The sequence below is a fragment of the Medicago truncatula genome, chromosome 5, assembly GCF_003473485.1.
Source record: "Medicago truncatula cultivar Jemalong A17 chromosome 5, MtrunA17r5.0-ANR, whole genome shotgun sequence".
Taxonomy (NCBI): Eukaryota; Viridiplantae; Streptophyta; class Magnoliopsida; order Fabales; family Fabaceae; genus Medicago; species Medicago truncatula.
The window spans coordinates 14,842,024-14,857,388 of NC_053046.1; the positions used below are offsets into that span (position 1 = coordinate 14,842,024).

General features: G+C 35.1%; 2 protein-coding genes across 5 annotated transcripts; one reads left to right on the forward strand and one right to left on the reverse strand.

The window, feature by feature from the left end:
- The first annotated feature begins 801 nt into the window (after window positions 1-801).
- On the forward strand, window positions 802-8,601 carry LOC11405951 (RNA-binding protein 25). 4 transcript variants are annotated; one of them, XM_039834364.1, is made up of 9 exons: window positions 1,287-1,425; window positions 2,036-2,122; window positions 2,231-2,392; window positions 2,673-3,126; window positions 3,356-3,508; window positions 4,725-5,139; window positions 5,276-5,941; window positions 6,030-6,634; window positions 7,850-8,601. In XM_039834364.1, exons 4-9 carry the CDS (start codon window positions 2,902-2,904, stop codon window positions 8,099-8,101), a joined length of 2,316 nt encoding a protein of 771 aa, XP_039690298.1. In that variant the 5' UTR covers window positions 1,287-1,425; window positions 2,036-2,122; window positions 2,231-2,392; window positions 2,673-2,901; the 3' UTR covers window positions 8,102-8,601. The 4 variants fall into 4 exon arrangements, with proteins under 4 accessions (XP_003613243.2, XP_024640131.1, XP_039690298.1 ...); XM_003613195.4 differs by lacking the exons at window positions 2,036-2,122; window positions 2,231-2,392 and having other exon boundaries at window positions 802-1,425; window positions 2,870-3,126; XM_024784363.2 differs by lacking the exon at window positions 2,036-2,122 and having other exon boundaries at window positions 1,286-1,425; window positions 2,345-3,126.
- A 2,568-nt stretch (window positions 8,602-11,169) lies between these two features.
- On the reverse strand, window positions 11,170-13,586 carry LOC11406349 (U-box domain-containing protein 19). Its single transcript, XM_003613196.4, has one exon. The coding sequence runs from the start codon at window positions 13,497-13,499 to the stop codon at window positions 11,430-11,432; it is 2,070 nt and encodes a 689-aa protein (XP_003613244.1). The 5' UTR covers window positions 13,500-13,586; the 3' UTR covers window positions 11,170-11,429.
- Between the last annotated feature and the right edge of the window lie 1,779 nt (window positions 13,587-15,365).

The following is a 15,365-nucleotide window of genomic DNA, read 5'->3' on the forward strand; positions in this document are numbered from 1 at the left end:
AAGTTATTGTTCATAATTTATACATATTAACGCAATAAAATAAAGCGAATAGACGAGCACGACATGCCCGTCTAAACGCTAAGAAATAATGGATTTTGGGATGACTTTATTATTATTACAATTATACTCTTAAACAATTTTTCCCATAATAATGGTATATCGTCGGTATTATTAAAAAATATAAGAATTTGTATTATATTTATGAAGATATTATTGGTGTCATTAAAAAGATAAACATGGTTTATTGTTTTTTTTATTTTTAACAAGATGGTTTATTGTGTTGTTATCATTTGAAAGTCACAAACATCTAATTTCTATACTTTTAATCAAAATTAAAATTTCATATAAAACATTGTTTATAATTCACAAATATTACCACAATAAACAAAGCAAAAAGATTGACACATATTGCGCTAACACATGTAAATTTGAAAACACTATTTTTTTATAAAATTTTGATTTTGATTAAAATTATACGTACAAAATGTTTGTGACTTTTAAATAGTAACAAATTTTGTTTATCTTTCATCAATAATATAACAAATATACTAATTTTTTTTTTTTAATAACAACTCCAATATACTATTCTTAAAAACAAATTTGTTTTAAAATAATGAAATATCCAGAAAAAAAATTAAGATAATAATAATTTGTGGAAAAAAGTGATAATCTGTCACTTTCAGTGGTAACAAAAAAATAAAATTTTATTTTGTTTTATGAATTAAAATCCACGCCCATATTTTTTAATTTAAAAATAACATGCCCAGTACCATAGTTACTTACGAACCCTATACAATAGTACACACGTACGCAATCAAACTCAATCTAGGTCACCCAAACACAACGAACGAACCATCTCAAACCAAAATACCTAATTCACCTCTCACTCTTCAAATTTCTTAACCCTCTTCAAAAAAACTCATTCATCTTCAACAATGGCGGATTCATCTTCTCCCGCAACCCTACAACCCAATCCTCAAACCAATTCAGAACCTTCTCCTCCTAACCCAATCCTCAATCCACCCGATCCAATTCCCCAATCATCCCAATCGCAATCACAATCTTCAACACCATCACCAGTCCCCATCGTTACAAACCTTAATCCCAATCCACAGTCGCTACCTCCACCGCCTACTTTATATGCTCCGCCGCAAATTCCCGGTGTTCTTCCTCCTTCTGCACCGTCCTTCCGACCGCTTGGTGCTCAATTACCGCAGTTCACTCCTCTGCCGAATCCACCTGGTGGTTATCAAAACCCTAATCAACCTCCTGGTGTATCCGGTTCGGTGCAGGTTCCGGTTCCGATGCCGCAGATGCAACCTATGATGTCGTATCAAATTCCCGGGAGTAATCCTGCAATGAGACCTTTTGCTCCGATGCCGAATGGTTATGCTATGCATCCTCAAGGAACTATTAACCCTGCAGGTGGGTCATTCGTTTGTTTTATTTCATTGTTTTTGTGATTTCTTGAGTGTGAAATTATGCATTCATTTAAATTAATGCTTATTCTTTGATTGTTGATTGTATATTTATATTGGTGCTGTGAATTTTGTGAAGATTTGTTGTTGACAGTGTTTAGTAGTGCGAAAAGAACACCTATTTAGACCTTGTTTGGATAAACAGTTTATTTGTAGCTTAAACGCTTAATATCATGATAAGATAAGTGTTCATGTATAATCTATTTTTATAGCAAAAGATAAAATAAAGTTAAATTGTTTTGTATAAGCTATAAGCTGTTGTTATAAGTTATCATGGAAAGCTTATTTAAAATAAGCTGAAAATTGAAAACAGGTTATGGCCAATGTCATAAGTTGTTTTGACAAGTTCTCCCAAACAATCTTAACAACGTAGGTCAGTAGATAAGCTCAAATAAGTCAATCCAAACATACTCTTAGTTTTGTATTGATAACTACTGTGTTCTGTTTTGTAATGGTGAGGGGTTTCAATTTGGATGAGTTAGGAGAGATTTAGAAAAATAGTTATTGATGGTTAGATAGGGTATCGATGACGGGATTGTTTCTCAATTCTCCTACAGTTTCTTGTTCAATTCGATGACAAAAGGTTGGAAGGCTTCCATATTGGTTAAAGACACACCCACCCTCCCTCCTACAACTCATTTTTGGTATGCATATATCTGCCTAGTTTATTGATTGTCTTTTTACTAAAATGATGATTTCGAAACGAAGAGTGATCTTGGTAATCGAAAGTTAATTCAAATAAATAAAAACAGGTTGTTCTATCGTCGATCTACATAATGTATGGTTGTGTCATGTTCATTTTAGTTGGCCACTTTCTGCTAGTTATAAGGATACTACTTTACCTTGAATGGCTTTATGAATTCCAGAAGCCGACCATGTTTGCAACTGAATGCACGTTGGCCTTTTGTCATGAGGTATTGCAATCTTTTCAATTCTCTCTTCTCTCAAATGCAGTTTCATTCCATTTTTTATGCTGCAACAAGGGTTCATATATATAGAAAAGAACTTATAATTCAACTAGAATTCCCTTCTTAGTAAATCATGTATGCATGAGATTATGAAAGTTACTATTTTCCATTGGTGGATGGGAGGGTTTGAGAAGCCTGCTATGTTTCAAATTGTCAGTCAAAGGTAAGCACTTTCTGGACATCCGTGAATTTCAAACTCGATAGTATTTTTTATTGTTTTCTTCAGGTTGTCATTTCAGCTGGTGATTATTAGCTGTGCTGCCATCTCTGTTATGCTTTTGATGTGTGGTAACAGCATTCCATTGTTCGTCACATATTTTCTGTATATATCTTCACTGTTGTATATATTTTATTTGTTTACTGTGTACACTCGTTCATGATCTGCTCTAATATATTTGCATAGATGTTTTCTGCCATGTACAGGAATTCCTCGTTATCCACCTCCTTATGGAACCATGGTTCGTCCTGTATATCCTCCTCGCCTTCCTGGAGCAATCAATGTACTTCCAGTATCACGCCCGCCTGTTGCAGGGATCCCTTCAATTCGCCCTATTATTCCTCCTGTTGTCAGACCTGTGGTTCCTCCTAGTGTTACTCCAGCTGAGAAGCAACATACCACTGTTTACATTGGCAAGATTGCACCAACCGTGGAGAATGAGTTCATGCTTTCTCTCCTTAAAGTAAATTTCTAAGTTTGATATCTTTGAATTTTTTGTCATTTGTTGTCTTTTTAGCCATCAATAGTGTTCTTATTGTCTTTTTAGTCATTTATTGTCTTTTTAGCCATCAATAGTGTTCTTATTGTCTTTTTAGTCATTTATTGTCTTTTTAGCCTCTTATTGTAACTACTAGACAATTGGTATGTTTTGGTATATTTATAGTGTTCTTATTCTGTTATTTTCTTTTAAGTTGTGTGGGAATATCAAGAGCTGGAAAAGACCTCAGGATTTATCGAGTGGGACGCCTAAAAGTTTTGGGTTTTATGAGTTCGATACTGCTGAAGGGGTTCTCCGTGCTTTACGTCTCCTTACCAAATTGAATATTGATGGCCAAGAATTAGTGGTATGTCTTCATCTCCGACTACTTTTTATTTGTATTTGATGTTACATGGCATATAAGTCTACCTTTTAATTATATTGTGAGGTTAAGGGTTTGAACATGATATATGCTTTTGGAAACAACTATACTTTTAGTCAAGGATCTGAGTTATTTTAATGAATTTGAAAATCAATGTGATTGAATTTCTTGATAATTAAGTTTGCTACTGATGCACGAATAAAAAGTTTGGTACTCATTTGTGTCCATGTCGTTGTTTCTTGACATCTACTTGACATTATAGTATATGTTTCACACTCCTGCCCAATTCCCTTCCCCCCTCCCCCTCATTACCAAAGATGTGAGGGTTTGTATAGAGAAGATATATAAAACCTTCATTTGTCATGAGTCCAAGTCATTCTAGTATTAAATTTCGGTATAAACTAGTCATCATTATTTTCTGACATTTTTATTTAATTTATTACTTTCTGACTTTTTTATTAAATTCATTATTTTCTTGATGGTCTTTTTGCTCGTTTTGCATATAAGTTTGCATTCCTTCTAGGGTTTAGGTCAACAGAGAAATGAAAGAACCAAGAATGTGAATTATGAATATGTTTTAATATGACGGTTGATTATGGTTTTATACGAAAAGAATAACCACTAACCAATATTTATACTAATGCAAGACTCCAATGCCTAATTAAGTTGGGAAACGAATCATGATAGCAACAACGAAATATTGAAACTAACCTTAATAGAGAATCTAAATTATTTTAAGATAATAAATCTAATTCTATAGGATAATCTAAGATATTAAATTACAATAAGATGCTGGCAAGATTTTTTATATCTTCTAATGCCAACTTTTGCTTTTTCTATGTGTTACTCAGTTTTTGGTGTTGTTTTTTTGGGAGTAGGAACAGTTTGAAGTTTTGATGACTCCAAGAGTCTGTTTGGGGGGAGGATTTAGAGGGCTAGGTTCATATTTTAATATATATTTGAAACTAATTTTTTGAAACAATACCATGATATATGATCATATAATAATTCGATCACACTTTCAGATCATTTTGGGCATTTGTAAATGCATCAACGATATTCCTGGTAAAAAAATGTATTAAATTTCTGTGAATGAGGCACAATATTCTCATACTAATAACCATTTGGCACAAATATTTCCTTTTCATTGGTTTTGCATTTGAGGCTTTTAGCCATTTTATCTTCGATGTTTTGTTGACAGATCAATGTAGATGAAGCTATGAGAAACTATCTGGAGCGGTATGTACAAAAGAAAACTGACAATTCAAAGGAAAAGGAAACTCAGGCAGCAGAAGTTGGAAAAGATCAAGTTGCGAAAACTTCTGATGTAAATGAGGAAGCAAAGCCTGATGTGGAGCACTCAAATAAGGAGGAGGGTAATGATTCAGTGAACAAGAAAACCCATGATGTGGCAACTTTTGGGATTGTTACAGATGAAGATAGGGAAGTTGATCGAGATGCTTTAGAAAAAATCAAGCAGATGATAGAGGAGAGGCTGAACTCAAGACCTTTGCCTCCACCACCTCCACTGCCAACTGGTGATGGTTCTGTGGATTCAACTTCCGAACAACCTACTAAAACAAGAGAAGGAGACTCTGATGTGGATACAAAGAATGGTAAGGGGTGAAACACTTTGGTTGCTATCTCTATTATCAGTTGAGAGTGGTTCTCAGCAGGGCTATATTCTATTATCAGGATACTTTTTAATTATTAAAATTATTATTAATCTGCTTTGCTTTTCAAATTCTGTAGAATCGGGTGAAGAGAAAAATGAGAGAGAGACAAACGGTGATAAGAAACCAACCAGTGAACATGATAGACCCGAAACCCCTGATAGAAGGCATGACAGGAAAAGCAGGGAGAGAGACAGGGAACGGGAACTGAAACGAGAAAAGGAAAGAGTACTTGAGAGATATGAAAGAGAAGCTGAGCGGGATCGTATTCGGAAAGAGAGGGAACAAAAACGGAGGATTGAGGAAGTTGAGCGTCAGTTTGAATTACAATTGAAGGAATGGGAGTATAGAGAAAGAGAGAAAGAAAAAGAACGTCAATATGAAAAAGAGAAGGAGAAGGACAGAGAACGCAAACGAAGAAAGGAAATACTTTATGATGAAGAGGATGATGATGGGGATTCTAGGAAGAGGTGGCGTAGAAATGCGATAGAGGAGAAGAGAAATAAGAGGCTGCGAGAAAAGGAAGATGACCTGGCTGACAAACAAAAAGAAGAGGAGGAAATTGCCGAGGCCAAGAAGAGAACTGAGGAGGATCAACAACTGAAGCGGCAGAGAGATGCATTGAAGCTGTTGACAGAGCATATTGTAAATGGCAGGGACGAAACTATGGCTACCAGAGAGATTACTAATGAAATGAACAATATTGTTGCTGTACAAGACACTGTAGCTGATTTTAATCATGAAGGTCGTATTGGCAATTTTTGTAATTACTCCAAATCTGTGATTTTCTTTCTCTTTCTCGTTACTAATGGGGTTCATGCTTTATGTGACAGGTGATGCTAATGTACTAAATACTACCCACGATGAATCCACCATGGCATCTGTAGCCACAACTGATACCCAGTCAAGTGGAAATGCTCCTTTGAAGAAGTTGGGATTTGGTCTGGTTGGCTCTGGAAAAAGAACAACTGTCCCTTCTGTTTTCCATGAAGATGAAGACGATGATGCACACAAGGATAAAAAACTGAGGCCTTTGGTTCCAATTGATTACTCAACAGAAGAGTTGCAGGCTGTTGAATCTACTCCTTCTGGGCCAACACCACCCAATTTGGCTGCAGCTGCAGAGTTTGCAAAGCGTATATCTAGTACCAATTTCAAGGAAGAGAGGCTGGATGGAGAACGGGATAGAAGTAGGCATTCAAATGAGAAGTCCAACCACCGGGACAGGGATAGGAGTGATGAAGACGGCACTAACCACAGAGATGAACACAGGGAGAGAAATTCTGACCGTGACAGGGATCGAGATCATGGGTTGGAGAAACACAAGACTTATGATAACAGCAGGAGGCTCTTGGATGCAAAACAGTTGATTGATATGATACCAAAGACCAAGGAGGAGTTGTTCTCATATGAGATAGACTGGGCAGCGTACGACAAGGTACTTGGTTTTTTAACTGTGGATTTTGAATTTAGTAATCATTTTGTCTTGATAGTGTAGTCAATAGCACACTAGAATGGCGTAGCAGAGCAGGCCTCTGACCACGACACGCAGTAGGGTAGCAGTTTTGTGTAGTGGCTGAAATAGCAGCTGTATTGTCGAGATAACACCACACCGTATGTAAAATGATATAGCATTCCAAAAATAAAACTTAATAATTTTAATTTTAGGGACTTTTGGTTGGGGTATTTGATAAATTTTGCAATTATAAAACACAAATATAATATTACTGCTTCCCTTCTCTCACTTTGTCTCTCACTCTTGCTACGTTTCACCGTCCTCACTGGTGTTTTTAGGATCGACTGCTACCTGGGTTTCAATACTTTTGGTCTTGAAGTAATTAAAATGTCGATGTCTATTATCTTTTGTTTGGCGTAATGAGCCATATTTGTATAATTCAATACTCCCTCAGTCCTTATTAATGGTGTCACACTAGGCTATTTCACACAATTTAATGTAAGGTGAAAGATTATAAATGAAAGAAAGAATAACAATTTACCTAATTAACCATACTAAGCTTTGGTGTATTCACCATTATCATAAACACAAAGTGGGATAGAATGATTTGAGAGTGATTATAAAAACTGAAAATGACACTCATTTTGGGACATTTTTATTGTTTGTTTTTAAATTTGGCACTCAGTCTGAGGGATTAACTATTTGATAAGTATGTAAGATCTTGGGGACCTCCCATAAAATCAACTATTAAGGTGGAAGAATCAAGCCACTTAACCAAGCATCCCATACAACTTGATGCACCTCACAATACCCTAGTCCCTGCTCACTATCATAGCACTGCCTCTAAGAACTGATGTCCCGGCGAATGCACTCTTCACTCGGCCTTTTTGGTTTGCTCTTCTGTAGGTAACCCTTTCCCAGCCAAACAAACCAGTTCATTGATAAGTAGATAAGAACTTAAGTAACACTCCCTTAAAAGCTTGCTATCAAGGGGGAAGAACTAAGCCATTTAAATACACCACCGAGTACCTCGTTGTTATGGGGCTATTATTATAGTTGTGTAAGGTTTTGGACATAAAGATTGAAGAATTACATTAGTTGTGTAAGGTTTTGAATATGTTGGCTTGTGTAGTGTAAAAAATAGAGAATGCAGTTTTATGCTTCAACTTTTTCATCTTATGATGTTATTTTTTTCAGCATCAATTACATCAACGAATGAGACCGTGGATTTCAAAGAAAATTAAAGAGTTTTTAGGGGAAGAAGAAAATACATTGACAGATTATATTGTCTCAAGTACACAAGAACACGTGCAAGCATCTCAAATGCTAGAGCGTCTTCAGGTCATTTTAGATGAAGAGGCTGAAATGTTTGTTCTCAAGATGTGGAGGATGCTTATCTTTGAAATAAAGAAGGTAGAGACAGGGCTTGCTTCGAAGTCCAAATCATGAATTGTTGGTCGTTGTATTTGTATGTTCCACCCTTTTCCTTTTCTGCTGGATTTATGTTTCTACAAACATCTCTTCACATGTGGCTGCCTTAAAATATAAGATGGCTGCATAAGCATCTACCTTTTACAGTATGTATTGCTTCAAGATTCAAGTAGTTATCTTTGATAAAACCCCGTTTTCTTTATTAATGAGAATCTGGTGGTAATTTTTGTCATGTGAATAGTCAGATCTTTTATCTGTTGATGACTGTCATGGACTTCCGGCTCTTTCTGTTTCGTTTGGTTTTGAAGAGAACAGTTCTCAATCTTGCATTATGAAATAGCCTCTCTAAAGATTGTATACCCTCCAATATGGTGCAGTCAAGCAAGATTTAGTTCTAAACCGTGAAACATCTAATAAAGGAATGCGGTTAATGTTATATTTGTATGTTTAGTGAAAAGTTCCAATCTATGAAAACACCCATTGTCTGTACCAAAAAGTTTTTCTTGAAATTTTGTGAAGTTGGATAAATTTGCTGTAATTTGTTAGATGTTTTGTGTAAAGTACTGCTTCCAATGAACGTAATCTTGTATCTGTGTTTTGTAGACTTCCCCACATTATTAAGTGAAACAAAAAATTCTCTTGTGAAGGAAGCTCCCTCTTCAACAGAATCTTCATGTTGTTTGATTAACTTCTTTTTAATAGAAGCTTGTATCTTTAATAACTAAAACAAATGGACTTTTCGTGAGATATAAATGTTGTATCCAAATGAGTTAAAACAATTTTATGAAAATCACGTCATTATATTTTTTCATCTAGACAAAGGAATTCAATACAGACGTCTCTTTTGCATTTTGTTTTCAGGATCTTTCAAAGACCGGTTACGTGAGTTAAAAATTGACGACAATCCTATATGGATGACATCTGAAACGTGCAAGTGTGCAACCAAGATAATTTAAGAGGAGACAAACACACTCTTGTCCACACTTACTGTGTGGGAGTCTCCTCGTTAGATCCTTTGAAAATTATAGAGAGATTATTCTTTAGCCATGCTTTACACTTTAGTTGTTATAAATTAGTATTTGAGCTTGGTATCATCGACCGTAACTAATATTTTTCTGACTGGATATATATATTCAGTAGAGCGTGTGAAAAAAAGGAATGATCGTGAGGAAAAAAATTAGACATTGGCTTAGCTAAGTTTATATTGATAGGGACATTGCATTATATATGGGGTTGGAAATGCTCCACTTGTTTTTGGTTACCCACTTATTAACTTCAAAAGATGATTTTTTTTTTTTTGAGGGATTCAAAAGATGAATTTACCAGGCAGACTATTTGACAAAAAAATAAATTATATAATGACTACTGAAAAAAAAAAAAAAAGATTACACTACTTGACAAAATAAATTAGATGATAACTAAATAGTGTGAAAAATAAAAATCGTGGATTAAAGTGGATGCAATTTAGGAAAATTTGGTTCAAAGTACATAAGAGAACTATATAAAGCTATAATAAGAGAAAACTTTCTCCGAACCCTATCAATTGTATGCAAGTTTTGAGTCTTCTATTTTCTCCTTTAGACGCTAATCTCATTGAAGGGAGTGGTTATGGTGCATAAGGAAATCCTTATGCACCGTGCATAAATCCCAACATAATTGCTTCCTACACCCCCAAAGTGAGCCAAAACCATTTTTGTTCAAAATAAAAGAAATCTGATGGTTGTGATGTGTTTATGCACGGTGCATAAGGAAATAACTTATGCACCATAACTTTAAGAGCCAATGTCCTGGCAAATACACTCTATGACGCTTCACTCGACCTTTTTGGTTAGCTCCTAGTAGGTAAACCTTTCCAAGCCACCAAAACAAAACCAGCCAATTGATAAGTATGTTAGAACTTAGGATTATGTTACCATATAGTACTTTTTAACATTATGCATGTTTTTCCTCAAAAAAACATTATGCATGTTTTAGCTGTGCTATCAGTACATGCTTTGATTATGCTGGCTTGTGTAGTTTATAAAGTAGAGAATGCAGTTTTATGCTTTAACTTTTTCACATATGATGTTTTCATTTTCAGCATCGAATACATGAAAGAATGAGACCGTGGATTTCAAAGAAAATCAAAGAGTTTTTAGGTGAAGAAGAAAATACATTGACAGATTATATTGTCTCATGCACACAAGAACACATGAAAGCATCTCAAATGATAGAGCGTCTTCAGGTCATTTTAGATGAAGAGGCTGAAATGTTTGTTCTCAAGATGTGGAGGAAACTTATCTTTGAAATAAAGATGGTGGAGGCGGGGCTTGCTTTGACAGAGCTTGCTTGGAGTTCTGAATCATGAATTGTTGGTCGTTGAACTCGTATGTTCCACCCCTTTTCTGTTTCTGCTGGATTTATGTTTTTACAAACATCTCTTTGTATGTGGCTGCCTTAAACTATAAGATGGCTGCATAATCATATCCATATACCTTTTACAGTATGTATTTCTTCAAGATTCAATCGGTTATCTTTGATAAAACCCCGTTTTCTTTATTGATGAGAATCCGGTGGTGATTTTTGGCATGTGAATAGTCAGATCTTTGATCTGTTGATGACTGTTCTGGACTACTGGTTCTTTCTGTTTTGTTTGATTTTGAATAGAACGGTCCTCATTCCTCAATCTTGTGTCGATTGAAATAACCTCTCTAAAGATGGTATACCCTCCAATATGGTGGTGCAGTCAAGCAAGATGCAGTTCTAAACTGTAAAACTTTTTCCTTGTATAACATATAGTAAATGCTATTGAAAGGATAAAGTACATATACATTCAACTCTAATTTACTATAAAGATTACCATTCCATCTCCCCGACGTCCAACTCATAAAAAATGACACTTCGAATTCTGGATACGCCGTTATTCTTATGATGACAACTCAATAACTAACTGATTACATTAAAGATTTCAGGCTTTTCAAACTCAATTCAAGCCACTTAACTGAGTCATTTCGTCCTGGAATGGTTTTACAGTAACACGGACGGGAAAATAAGAGGAGAAAAGAAAGAGAATAAAGCTTTTGCTATGTATGCAAGCAAAGAAGAGATTAAGATGAATATTAATATTGATTAATATTTAATAGAGATCATACAATTGTATTTGATAATACAAAAGAAATTACAATAATTTGTACAAGCTTCATCATTAAAAACAGAAGCTGATAAAAATACTAGCTCTTTAAAACATGAGCTAATATCAGGTACAAATAACAAAAGGTGAATAAATTTTATACAATATCTACAATTCACATCACTAAAAAAAATCAAAGAATACCCAGGTTGAAAAAATATACTGGGTTTAATAAATTTACCATACATGAATGAATCTTTCTCGTGGAATAACTGATGTCCTGTAGTTAGAGGATCTCCTTTCATAAAAATCATGGAGGACCCTTATGAGAGAACTTGCTTTCTTGCTTGCTCTCGAAGTTCCTTCACTTAGTTGTGAATATAAAGATTCCATAAGTGAAGAACTCTTTACTAAATGAGCAATCACATTTTCTCCACCATTTATTGATAGAGAAAGCAACAATGACACACAATGTTCTTTCCCTAATCTTGAAGTAGTGGAAGAAGAACTCATAACTTCAACAGCTACATGCAAAGCTCCGAAACGAAGGATTTCCGATGTTCCATCACTTTTCTCTGCAAGAGTTGCTAGAATTGCTAGTGAGTCTGTGACAAGGTCTTCTTTTTCAGATGCTTTTAAGATGTTAACTAACAAAGGAATTGCTTGAGCAGCAAGTATCCTCTTGTGATTTTCATGGTTTTTTAGGAGGCCGAAAATTGCAACTAAACCATTCTTTACACTTCGTTTGTTGTCATCTTTGATGAGACTGATCAATGAGGGAATTGCTTCTGGCTCTTCACCTATTAAGTTAGCATGTTCAGGGTTTGAAGCAAGGTAAAACAAGACTGCTGCAGCATGTTGTTTTGCTTCAATATTTATCCCTTTGTTTAAGACACCAACAATCATTTCTAGTCCCCAATTCTCAACCATTTCACTTCTACTTTTGATGTATTTTGAGAGGTTTAAAAGAGCTGCAATAGCATTCTCTTGTGCTGATGAATCACTTGATGCCAACAGCAACAACAAAAGAGGAACTAAACCAGATTCTACAAAACAAGACCTACTAAAAATGCTTGTTTTTGTAAGAACCCTTACCTCAAATGCAGCATGGTTCTTCTGTTCCACATTTCCATTGTCAAGACTTCTACAAAGAAAACCAGCCAAGAGTGTCATTGCTCCCTCTGCCGCTACACTTCCCGGCTCCACCGTCCTAGTAATGTCCCGACTCCGACGACTCGAATCAGCAAAAGGAATGCCATTGACATTACAATATTGCTGAATCAACCTCCTTAGCACCAAATTAGGTACCAATTCTATACTGCCAAGACTTTTACCTGTCTTTGGACATGTTGAATTTCCACTTCTAAACCATTTGAGAATTGATGATCGATCATAAGTATGACCTGTTTCTATAGTCACAGGATCACTCATCAATTCCAAAGAGATTGGACATCGAAAATCATCGGAGTTCAAACAACTCAAAATCATCTCACTTTCCCTTCTTGCATCAAATTTCTTCCCACTCTTACCCTCTTCACAATCCACGATTTCAATCATCACACATCTACAATAACACATAAACCCCATCAAACTACTCAAAAAACCCACCTTTTCCTTTTCCTCATTCAACCACTCAAACCCAATTTCACCATCCAAAAACTTCACCTCTTTATTAATCTCATTCCACTCACAAACCCCAATATAATCAACAACCCTCTTCAAATCAATCTTTTTTGGAGCAACCCTTTTCTCAAAAAGGTTCAAAACCTTCTTAACACACGTCACAACCTCTTCATCATCAACCTCAAATTTAAATCTCCCCTCCCTCACTTGCTTCATCACCAACAAAACCTCCTCTTTACCTTCCAAACCCACCTCAACAGAATCAAAATCCAAAACATCAAGAGCACTTGCAACGGATCTAAACAAGACCCGAAACATTGTTGCAACCCGACCCGACTCCATCAACATAAACAACCTACCACCTTCACAAGTCAAATCTTCCATCAAGAAAAAAAGCTTCTGGAAGATAACATGAAGCTCAGAAAAACAAAGGGTCACCGGAGCCGGAAGATTTGAATGATTCTCTAAGATCTCATGGAGGAAAGGTTGAAGAAGACCAATCAAACGAATGGCTTTTCTAGCATTTCGTTTGTTGGATGAGAAGAATTTGTGTTGGAAATTGGAAATCTTGTCGGAGAGATTGATGAGGGAAGATAGAAGGGTGGAGGAAGCAATGTTTATACATGGATGAACCGCCGGAAAGTTCAATATCCGACGACCCGACCCGTTTTCTGTTAGGATCATGTAGAAAATGGAAAACGACAAAAAGAAAATAGTTAAAAGGTTTGTGTTTGGATTTTTTGTGTTTTGAAACTTTGTAGTTTGTACTATGTTTGGTTTTGGTTTGTTTCATGTTACGTAGGTTTCGGGTATTTATAGGAAGGGAAAAGGAGGGACACGTGTTGGAAGATGATTTGATGAAGATTTAGTGTGTGAGATTTTTACATGGCGACACGTGTGATTTTTGGATCGTGTGAAAGGTGGGTGCTGAGAAAGTGACGCGTGGACGATAAATATGGAAAGGGAAGGTGCTTTTGAAGGTACGTAGAGTCAGAGAAAGAAAGTGTGTGTCGACATGCATTGATGATGACAACGTGGAATTATTAAGATTCAACGTTGAGATTGGAGGAAATGAATAAAATTTGGCTTTGGGTTGGCTAAATTATTTGGGTTTTCGATTTATTAAACTAAGTCAAGTTTTTTAGGCAAATATAGTAAGTAAGTACATTTTGGTTGAATCATTGTTTGGTTTTTAAGTTAATAAAAAATTAATGGCAAGTGACTATTTGACCTTGAGCTCATAGAGAAGGACTCCCCTCCTAAAATATGAATTTCCAAAAATAATACCTTTCACATGCCCCCTACGTACCAAACTATCAGAAATTTCATAAACGAAAGATCCATTAAAACTATCAGAAGTTTCATACATAAAAATATGATTTTAAAAGATCATATATTTAAGGGAAAAAAGTTGGTTTCTATTTAAGGATGTTGTCACTATAAATAAAATATATTTTTTAAAACACAAAAATGAATTTGAAAGTATCGAGTCTTTCTAAAAACAAGAGTTCCGTTATGTTTTGGATCTTTGATCTTTTCAAAACATAAAAATGTCTTTCATAGTACTTGCGCAAAGATAATTTATAAAATAAAAAAATTAAAATTTGTTTATAGCATTTCATTAACAATCAAATAGTTAATACATGCACGTCCATTTATTGAAAAAAAAAAATGTATAAGTATATGAAAGCTAGTTAAGAAAGTGAATGTTTTTACTAATTCATGGACAACCTCATTCGTCTGTTTTCAAGTAAACTCAACTCAAGAATTTGTTAAATAAAGGGAACAATAATGCATGTTACTATCCATAGTTAGCTACTTGTTTCGAATCAACTTCAAAATCAACATTTGGTAGTCGTAAATCATGTATCCACTGAATAGCATGATACAAACCAAATGCTTCTCCTACATCTACTAAATATATAGGGATGAACCACATTGTTTTAGCGAATACAAAACGTCCCTCTTTGTCACGGATGCACATCTCTATACCCAACCTATTTGTGAAAGCTGAAAAAGAAGCATCTATGTTGCATTTAAATCTTCCACGGTTTCTTCCACCTATGCCCAACATTCCAGCTGGTCGTTGACCTGTTCTGCAGATTGCAGCGTGACAACAGTTGTTGCTGTGGTTTCTTCCACGCATTATGGTTTCCAAACTGCATGTTTTGCTGTTGTTGCTTCTTGTTGGCAGTCCTACAATCCTCAAGCAAGTGCTTAGTTTTTTCAAATATATTGCTTGTATTCACTGTCACTTGCTGCCACAAATTTAGATTCCTACTTTTATAAATTGTTATGCACAAGATATACATTAATTATAGGGTTAAATATATTTTTAGTCTCTATAAATATACCAATTTTTCGTTTTAGTCCCTCTAAAATTTTCCTTCAACTTTTAGTCCCTATAAAATTTTTAATCACTACTTTTGATCCATCTTTTAAAGTAAACTCATACGAAAAATTCATATTTTTGAATAAAATTTTGCAGAAAAATTCATAATATTATAAGAATCTCTCCCTATAAAAGTTAGAATCTTTCAACAAAACAAG